This window comes from Toxotes jaculatrix, chromosome 19 (assembly GCF_017976425.1).
Source record: "Toxotes jaculatrix isolate fToxJac2 chromosome 19, fToxJac2.pri, whole genome shotgun sequence".
Classification (NCBI taxonomy): domain Eukaryota; kingdom Metazoa; phylum Chordata; class Actinopteri; family Toxotidae; genus Toxotes; species Toxotes jaculatrix.
Window position 1 is genome coordinate 11,524,170 of NC_054412.1, and position 10,543 is coordinate 11,534,712.

The 10,543-nt window shown below is 41.1% G+C and overlaps 1 protein-coding gene across 3 annotated transcripts in view; it reads left to right on the forward strand.

The window, feature by feature from the left end:
* eya4 (EYA transcriptional coactivator and phosphatase 4) overlaps positions 1-10,543 on the forward strand; it is a 44,526-nt gene that overhangs the window by 25,349 nt on the left and 8,634 nt on the right. For 2 of the 3 annotated variants that reach the window (XM_041063854.1, XM_041063856.1), the window contains 9 exons: positions 1,147-1,230; positions 1,866-1,943; positions 2,673-2,739; positions 2,933-3,075; positions 6,583-6,720; positions 6,902-6,984; positions 8,055-8,229; positions 9,497-9,633; positions 9,900-9,983. In XM_041063854.1, the coding sequence (XP_040919788.1) occupies positions 1,147-1,230; positions 1,866-1,943; positions 2,673-2,739; positions 2,933-3,075; positions 6,583-6,720; positions 6,902-6,984; positions 8,055-8,229; positions 9,497-9,633; positions 9,900-9,983 (989 nt within the window). The remainder of the gene's footprint in view (positions 1-1,146; positions 1,231-1,865; positions 1,944-2,672; positions 2,740-2,932; positions 3,076-6,582; positions 6,721-6,901; positions 6,985-8,054; positions 8,230-9,496; positions 9,634-9,899; positions 9,984-10,543) is intronic. The other variant, XM_041063855.1, reaches the window with a different exon arrangement.

The following is a 10,543-nucleotide window of genomic DNA, read 5'->3' on the forward strand; positions in this document are numbered from 1 at the left end:
TGTCGTGAATTAAATGGAGCTCTCAGATGGTCAGCGGTGATGAGTTTTAATCATGTTCAGAGAGACACAAGAAAAAGAACTGAAAAACAGCATGCTGGATGTTGAAGGTGGTTAACAGCTGTGCTTCTCTTTTAAAAAACTGTGAGCTGTTATTTAAAAGAACAGTTCAATATTTTGGGAAATACAGCAAGGACTTAGATGAGAAGATTGATATGACATTCTTATCTGTTTGCTAAAGTGGCTATAATTAATATTTTTATTTTCAGTGTCAATGGATTATGATCACTCATATGCTAAAGGTGTCACTTGTAGTTAGTAACCAACAGATGACTATCACCAGACTCTGCAGCTGCAACGAGCGTTTTGGTTTTCTGGCCCTCAATTTTCCTGTTTTGGTTCACCCTCACCACTCCGTCAGCATAGTTTTTGGCCACATCATGCAGCTGTCCAGCACCAAACGAAAGACAGAAGAAGTTAGCGACTAGCTGTTGAACATAGTGAAGCATTTAACTGCTAAACAGCCAGGTACTTCCCTCAGGAGCTGGTGGAGTGCAAAACAGGATTTGTAACTAGGCTGCCTTGGTTGTGTTTACAGATTGTTTCTATTGTCCCCAAGTGGTCAAAAATCAGTTATTACAGGTTTAACTGTGAAGCTACTGACAGAATATCGGTTAGCTAAGCTTAGCATAAAGATTGGAAACAAAGGGAAACAGCTAGCCTAGCTCTGTCAAAACAAAATCAGCCTACCAGCAATTCTAACCTCGTGAAATAACACACTATGTCTGTTATGTACGTTATTTTCTGTCATAAATATGTTACAATGTTGGATGTTCCTATGTAAAGCTACACTAGTGGAGTTCCAGAATAAAAATTTCCATTTCAGGGGTGCTGGTACACAAATGTTTCACTTTGGATTATTCAAGTTAAACTCCTGACTCTAGCTTCATATTTAGCATTTGAGCCTTCACGTTCAACTTTCAGCAAAAAAGCAAAGAACTGTATTTCCCAATAGTATTCCTTTTAAAAATATGTCTTACAATACAAATGTCTACCTTTTAAAATGATTACCATGTGGCATATACCTGAGACTGGCGTGGTTCTCAGTGTGTCGTATCCTCACCACCTTCCCACCTTGCACCCTTTTAGGTGAAAATATGACCGTTCTAAACACGGCTGATTGGCTGTTGGGCTGCAGCAGCCCGCCCCCTGCCCCAGGCTCCAAGGACTATGGTACAGAGGTGCATGTGTGTGAATCCCAGGCCGAAAGTCATATTAGCTTAAATACAAAAGAGATGGGTTTCTACAGTTTAGGCTGCTCCCTGATGTGTTTGTGCCAGAATTGCTGTGACTTTCATTTGCTGTGCAGTGTTCTCTTTGGATCACATTGTGAATTTATCACAAAGTGTATGAAGTTATTATATATTTGCAGGTTTCCCACCAGTCAACACATTTATGAATTTGATGGATTAACTGGGGAAGTAAGCAAATACCAGGGGATTTTACCAAAGGGTTACCTTGTACAATAATATTTTCTAGATCTTAATCAGTGCATTTTACGGTTGTCATCTTTTTTCCTGAGCTAAAAAGTGACATTAAAAAAACAAGTAGAAATAAAACCTTAAGGTTGTGGTGGAGTTTTGATTTGGTTACAGAAAGTCTTTTGAAAACTGTGGGATTTTATATCAGTTATAGTGGGAACCCTGCACATTTGCACCCATACTGGAACTGCATGGTAGTTTTCTGCTCTTTACTCAATAAGGCTTTCTTTGTGTGTGTGTGTGTGTGTGTGTGTGTGTGTGTATGTGTGTGTGATGATACTTCCTTACTGGCCTCTCCTAACACTGATCCTTTCCCTCTTCCTTAAGTGAAAACAGAGCCTATGAACAACAGCGATACAGTCACTACAACAGGCGACACAGCACTGGACACATACGCAGGCTCAGGTAACACACACACACACATTTGTGGACAGAAGTGCACACAATGGAATTTCTTTGCTGGATAGACACAGAAATTTAAATGTAACAGCCTTCTAGTCTCAGCTTTTTCTCGCTCTGTTTTCTCAGACTCACAAAAGTCCCACAAACACACGCACACAAACGGCATCATCCATTTCGGCTCAGTAGTAGCTCTGCTGAAAGCTTTAATCCCGTGAAGTATTGCCTGTCCTTGGATTGCGTCATCAAAGGCTGGCAGAGGGATGAGAGAGCAGGAGACACAATTTTACACTTGTCGTTTTTTGTTTTTTTTTTAGACTCACACACAACCCCTGTGCTCCTTTACACTGCAAGACATACACACACAAACACACACAGCGATACTCAAAACCATTAGCAACACACAGTGAGGGTATAGAAGCAGCAGGGCGTTTGTCAGTATTGAGCTCTGACATCTCAATGACCACAAACAGACATTGTGTTTTACTATGAGGCCCACTGTAAGGGTTTCATGGACTACAGTGCTCTCTAAAGAGGGAGAACTTGGCTCCCCTCCACTCAAAATGATTCAAATTATGTTTACTGGAACAGCATTTCAGCTCCAACAAGCCGGAGGCCTTGAATTGTGCTGTTCAGGAGTGGTTTTGTTGATGTGAAAGAAAACAGAAGATTTGAGTTGACACCATCCGTAACCTGTTTTTGCCTTGTTGTTTTTGATTATCGTGCTGTTTTTAGTAATCACCAGCAGCGGGTACAGCCCTCGTTCAGCCCATCAGTACTCTCCTCCCCTGTACCCTTCAAAGTAAGTCTGGATTTTTATACAACAGAGACTGCTTTCCAAGAATCCTTATCAGCATATGTTTTTCTATGCAGCTATCTATATTCAGAGTTCACCCATTTACACATTAAATGATCTTCTGTATGCTATAATCTGCGTAGTACCTACTTCACCTGTCTATATGTCTCTGCTGTGTCTCTTTCCCCTCCTTTTCCAGGCCCTACCCTCACATCCTCTCCACGCCTGCAGCCCCTCCCATGCCGACGTACGCTGGTCAGCCCCAGTTCAGCAGCATGCAGCAGTCAACCGTCTACACTGCTTACTCCCAGACAGGGCAGGCCTACGGACTGTCCACTTATGGTATAAACAAACACATATACAAAGACACACAGTGACATACAGTAGTTGCCTTACTGAAGTAAAGGAACTGGTATTTTAATACAATTTACTGCAACAGAGCTACAGGTCTTGTGGCAAAGAAAAACAAAAATCGACCCAAAACAATAAGTCAATTGAAAAAAAGTATTTAAAACATTTTTTTAAAAGATTAATTGTTCAAATATTTTTTTTTCTTGCAGAACTTCCAGGTCCTAAATTTTTTGGATTTTCTGTCTCTCATATATTAGTTCATCATAGGTCTGCATTAAAACATTCCTGTTTATGTTCATCAGTGGCTTCTATTGGAACAATTTTAAACATGCATGCAAAAATTATATTCATTATACATATTCATACAAATAAGGGCGCACAAACACCTCATGAAGTATAGATGCTTCTTGAGGTCACATCTATGTAAATAGATGTTTGTTTCCTCCACTGATTGCAGTCAATGTTGACACCACCTAAAAACATAAAACTGTAAAATCGCACACACAAACCACGCTCACGCTGATGTGGCTGCTATTGTTCTGCAGTGTGGTTCGTAACCATGTTTGTTTTGAATTGTCTCTCTCAAGGATTCTTGCTGAATGCACTTTTTTGTTGCCTTGAGTTCTGTTTTTGTTAAGGGTCTTGAGCTTGAGCTCTACAGGACTAGGCTACAGTACAAAGGCCTACATCATGTCATTTATTTTCATTTAACAGCTGTTAAAATTCTATGGGTGTGATTGCCTGGTTTCACTACATAGGACTTTGCTAAAATTAACTGTGTTGTGATTTCCCAACTTTTTGCATGCAAGTTTAAAATTGTTCCAATGGAAACAATTAATGAATATAAAGAGTATTTTAATCCAGACATGTTTCAGGGACCATGAGAATCATCACACTGGTGTGACTGTATGTATCAAAGGAAGATGTGGACATATTCAATCTGTTGTACCACTACCTTTTGTGGCAATGGTGTTGCTGCATTTTTTGCAGATAACCATTGTGACAAAGAGGTGAGGGCTCAGAAAGGGACTCAAATGCATGACTCGAGTACACAGGAATAAGAGGCAAAGAGCTGGTCTTCAATCCAAACAGGGTCAGTACACAGAAAGCCAGTCCAAAATCAGGCAGAGGTATCAAAATCGTAAGGCAAAGGGAAAAACCGTAAAGAAGACAAACCAGGTCAAATAACACAGGGAGAAACACAAGGAACTAATAGTGGAACGCTTGACTATACAGACAAAGACAATCTAGCAGAGAACAAAGGGGAGACTAAGACTTAAATACCCTAGGAGGCAGGGAAACAATAAGACACAGGTGCAACACATTAGGGGAGAGACAGGTGTGACCCAACTCAGAATGTAGAGAGGCCTGAGGAATTAAAATCATAAACCTCAAGGCAATATAACTAACTACTACTGACTGGTGACACAAATAATACAACAGTTCAAAGGAAGAGCAGCAGACATGGATTAAAAACAATTAGTTTATTTAAATCAAGATGATTAAAACAGGAGGAGTGAGGGCTAAGAGGCCTAAAAGAACAAAAACACTCAGGTAGTACAATTGATAGCTTTTATTCTACAAGATTTAAAAAAAAGGAAATAGCCTAAATAGCACCAACCAACCACTATAATAAAAGCTTAAAACAAAGGTAGAGTCCTCGCTGTGGGGAGATCCTATTGTGTTCAGCTAATACTTACACCATGTGCTCACCAGGTGCCCACTAGGAGATAATTCAGTCACTGCAAGGTTTTAAGCACTGCACTACACAACAAAGTTCAAACATGCCTATGTGACCACCACCATTTATATTACCACACAGCATGCAGAAATGTGTACCCAGCTAAACAATCCCCCACAGACTGGCCCTCTACCTAAAAAATAAAAACAATGTAAAATCAGTTGGTTCTGCTAAAACAAACAAATAAAATGATTAAGACAAGGCTTATATAGAGAATAAAAACAAGTGAAGCAGAGACATTCGATGAATAAAAGAACCACTCAGGCAAAGCAGCAGTCTGGATCTGGGCCTGTAAAGGTGACAAGCACTATTAAAAAAAATGTGTTCATACATATATAGGACATAGCGCCACTACACTACCTTTAAATAAGTTACATACTTAAGGATGTGGGGGGGCCTACCATGGAATCCCCTGGCTCTGTCTGGTTCTGTGGTCAAAGCTCAACCAGGTGCACTCCTCAGTCTTCCTGTCAGATGCAAACACATATTACTAAGGAGCACAGGGAAAGAGCTAAGTTTAACTTAGCCACAGCATACCTCTTGAGCATCCACAGCCTACAAGCTCACAGGACTACAAAGATCTGTACACACACCAAAGCACAGCTAGCAGGAGGCCTCAGACAAAGGAAGTGCTGCACTCTCACCTGGCTTTTTAAAGGCAGGCATATCTATCCCCACCCATTCCTGGGTGGAGTTACAAACCTGAACTAGGCCTCTAGGCCTAACTCAACCCTCACACAGGTAATCACTGAAGCGGGAAACAAAGGAGGACAGGAAGTGAATCTACAAAAAAGACAAAGGGGTTAGTAATTTCAAAGTAAAACAGGAAACTAATTAAGCTGGTATTGAGGAACACACAGACAAACAGGACCTGACTCAGGAGCTGGATGTGACACATTGTTTGTTCATCGCCTTCCTTGAGGTACACAAACCGGAACCAATTCATCCACCTCCATCTTCTATCACCGTTTCCAAACTCAACACGTATAAACTCACTTTAGCGCTTCACTTCTTTCACTCTCTCCAGCCTCTTTTCCTCTAGATACAGTCACACACACTTGCCCAGGAGAGTGGTCTGGATGATTGGGCAAGTGTGTGTGATGCATGTTTTTTTTCTTTCTTTTTGTGTCAGTGAGAGGAAGCGAGCTGTGGGAGATAGAGAGAAGAACGAAATGCCAAAGCGCGTTTAAAAAAAATGACATGACAGTTTGTACACAATGTTCATGATATAATTTACTACATCCCACACAGAACAAGCAATACATGGAGTAAATTCAAGATAGAGCCCACACCGACCCCTACCCCCTACCCCCAAATAAATTAAAAACAGATTACACTTGTTTGCTGATTGACTGTTGTAACTGGCAACATAATTTTCCAGTTTCTGACGTCAACAAAACAAAACACACTGACTAAGCCTGATGGATGTGATATAAACTGTAGCAAAGTAACCTTCGCCAGTTAAACTACTGAAGAAAAAAGATTGTATTAAACATTGTAAACAAGTACTCTGAGTGATACTCAAGGAGCTGTTTAAACCTTTAAAAGCACAACCCCAGTGAGAACTTTTGAAGCCAAAACACAAAACAAAAAATGTGATACAGTCAAAATAAAGGAAATATATTTAATCACTGATGATAGCCCACAATGCACTGTGATTGTGTTTGTATTCCAGTTTTCTGCCGTTTGCAGCTTGCAACGCTGTAAAATATTCAGATTTTATATGATAAATATTTAATGTTTCTGTCTTGTTGTAGACCTGATGCTGCCAGGCATCAAGACAGAGAGCGGTCTGGCCCAGAGTCAGTCTCCTCTGCAGACAGGCCTCAGCTACAGCCCCGGCTTCACCACGCCCCAACCTGGACAGACTGCATATTCACCCTATCAGATGCCAGGTTGGTAAACAAAGCATCCAATAAAACAGCAAAGAGGTCCCTGCTTCACTTGTCACCTCATTCACCTGCATTCTTCTGATGCTGAAAAATGAGGAAAATACTGTTTAATGTGCTGGGACACACACTCTCTCTGGTGTCTGCCTTATTCCTCTCTTTATTTATTTATCTTTTTGCTCTCCAGGTTCCAGTTTCACTCCTTCATCAGGCCTCTACGCCACCAACAACTCAGTGTCCAACCCAGCCAACTACACTGCCACACAGCAGGTACATGTGTGTCTATACTTGTGTGTGTGTCTGTGTGCATGCATGCAGGCTTGTCCATCAGCTTAAACCTTTAGAATTCACTTTCCCAGGCCTATACAAAAGCTCGTTTCCCAAGAGAGTTCTTGCCAGAGCAGATCAACCGAGCCACATGTTTGGTCTGAGTGGTCAAGTGAACGTCATTTTCCTCATTACGCCAGCTCAAACAAAAGATGAGGATTTTGTATGGAGCAGTTGCGATAGCATTTGAGACCAGAAGTGGTTTTACAGTCACGCTCCCACACAACTTTTCTCATTCGGAGCAGCTTTAAGAAATAAAACCTAATTACACTGTGACCTTTTTATAGGAAAAAACTTAGGAGAGAAACAGAAAATTAGTCTTTGTGAAAGAGAGTTTTGTTCTGAATATTTCTGTGTCTATATGATGAATTGTATTGTGGTAGTAAAATGCTTAAAGGGGGATTTTAATGTCCCACTATGATAGATGTGGCTGTTTACAGGAAGAAAGTTAAGGTTTGGCCCGTGTGGGTGGATTAAGGGGAATATGGTGTGTGTGTGTGTGTGTGTGTGTGTGTATAAGTGTATGAGTTTAACAGAGAACGAGAAAGCAAGCATGAGACAGAAACCAAGAGAGGGACTGATTAAAAGCAAGTCTGTATGTATACAGTGTATGTGAATATGCAGGCTTGCATACACACATGGCTGACTACACACCAACTGTGCGTGTATGTGTGTGAGTGTGCATTCATGTGGTGTGCTCCATTTTATAAGGACTTGTAGAGATGGACGTAGTGACAGGTTTAGAGAGCTGACTCATAAAAGCGCCCATCTCCACTAGGTCAGTAAAAAGCAGCAACACAAGGCTTTAATTGTTTCAGAGATATAAAATACAGAGTGGAGGGGATAAAAGATTAGAGAAATGAGGGGGGACACTTGTAAAATCTGTCTTCAAAAGTCAGTTTGAACCTTTCCAGCAGTTTAACATCTCAATTTTCCTGTTTCCTTCCTTCTTTGTGTCCCTGGTCTTTGCTCTGTATCTTTTGTGTGCTCATAATCCGTGTTCTTCCCTGCAGGATTATCCCTCATATACAACATTTGGCCAAAACCAGTATGCCCAGTATTATTCCGCCTCCACTTACGGGACATATATGACCTCCAACAGCGTGGATGGCACAGGCTCCACAGCGGCCTACCAGCTGCAAGATCCCACCCCCGCCATCACCGGACAGGCTGCTGAACTTCACCCAGGTTTGTGCTAAAAAGAAACACACCGCTCCGAACGAAACAGTCAAATTTCCGACACTCCACCGCAGTTCTAACTTCATAAATATGCAAACAAAATGTCAGATTTTTCACCGCTCCTTGATTGTGGCTCAGTAATCTTGTTTCCAGTAGAAAAATACCACAGTTTAGGTAACTGAGTTCAAAACCCTATTTCAGCCTATGATGAAGCACAGGAAGTAACTTCAGACTGTAGCCATAGTTACCTGGCATCACGCTCGCTAATTGGAGAATCAGCATGTGTTTACATTAGCCTCAGAGAGTGTTATTAGAGTGAAGTTATGTTAAATATTGCACTTTTATAGACAAGTAAGAGAAAGAGAAGAGAAGACTAAATAAGAAAGAGCCAAAGTGCACCCACATGTGCAGAAATGCGGCTACATATTCATATTTTTCTGTTTCTTTTTTTCACATTTTTCTTTGGTTTATCTTGGCTGGAATTCAGGAAGCCTGATTAAAGGAGCTTATCGTTCTTCCTGTCACTGGCACTTTCCCTCTCGCTGCCTTTCTCACTTTTTTTTTTTTTTTTTTTTTTACAGTTAGTATCTTTTTCTTTTGGTTGCTCACATGCTCTCTGTGTCTTTTTGTGTCTTAATCCACCCACCCCCTCCCCATATCTCTCTCTCTCTATCTATCTCTCTCTCCTCTCCCTCTTTCCCTGATTGAGACATAACAATATGAGAGCTGAAGCTTAGAGTCTGGTTCTAGTTACCACACAGCAGTGGGAGCATATGGCATTAGGAGGGTGTGTGTATGCGCAAGAATGTGTGTGTGCTCATGTATGCTCCTACAGGATTTTGTAGGTACGGTATCTTTGCAAGAAGCATCAAATTACCTAACTTTTTTTTTTTTTTTATTGCACATCTCCTCATTCCCCCTCCTAAAAATCTTTATATGTGCATGTGAATCACTCAGAAAACCAACAGTACTTTTGTTTAGGTTTCTTGGTCGTCTTTAAGTTGATCCATCATGCCAATTACCTTGAATTATTAAACCTGACAAGATGGCTTATTACTGTACAATGTCTGAGTTATTGCTTTTCCTGAAGTGGATACAACTCCAGAGCACCTGTGGGATCAGCTCAAACCACATCATTACTGTTACTTTAATGCAGTGACTATACTGTAGTATGTGATTGCTTGTGCAGTATGAGACAGACATTTGATCATTTGTAACTTTTAAATATTGTTGTTTTTTTTTTTAACGTCCTGTCGATGTTTGCCTTCACTTTCAGGGGACTTTGACACAGTGCAGAGCCCCTCAACACCCATCAAAGAGCTGGATGACCGAGCCTGCCGGAGTGGGGGGTCTAAGTCCCGGGGCAGGGGCCGCAAGAACAACCCTTCCCCACCCCCTGATAGTGACCTGGAGGTAAGGGACCAAAAAACACCCAGTGACAGAGCACTTATATTAGTGACTGACTGTTCTGTTCAAGTCTCAGTGGATATGTGGTATTCCCTTTCATCTTCATCCTCTCTCCTCAATGAAGTCTCAAAATATAAAAGAGGACCAGCTGATAGAGAGAAGGACCACCCATGTTACTGTCTATTTGAGCCTGCATGCACATATGGGCGTAACATTTCTTTTTAAAAAAAGCATCTCTTAATGTCTTACTGTTTGTTTTTTTTGCTCTCCAGAGGGTATTTGTGTGGGATCTGGACGAGACAATCATTGTCTTCCATTCTCTGCTTACTGGCTCCTATGCACAGAAATATGGCAAGGTAAGTTCATCACTATGTCCCTATAATATACGTAAGCTGTCAGTCTATCATCCATCTTCTTTCTTCCTGCCAAATGTGGAATCCCAGATTGCCCCTGGGACAACAATGGCATAATACTGAAAGAAATGAAGGGTGATGAAACTCCATATTGTGCTCCAGTCTTACCACAAACGGTGAAATTGTGGGTTTATAACTGAAGCATCCGCTTTTCAAATCCTAAAAGGCTGTAACTGCTGCTCCATTGAAGCTCAGAGAGATGCTAAATCTTCCTGTTACTGACTGGCCCAGGAGACCACTTGGAGTCAAAAGCATAATTTCCACTGGAAACTTTTACAGTTTCAGTTTAATTTACTTACTAAAATGTCTTTAAACAGTATACTCTGACTGTCCAGCTGCCAGAATTTAAACAAGACAAGGGAGGAGTTGATAATATGTATGATATTGGTTTCGCCTTCAATGATTAGCGTGAGCTCACAGCAATAAGCCATACAAGTACTCCTGCAGTAAAACCTCTAGGGACTTTTTTTGCCCCAGGTTTTGTCTCACAGGTTACATAGTGG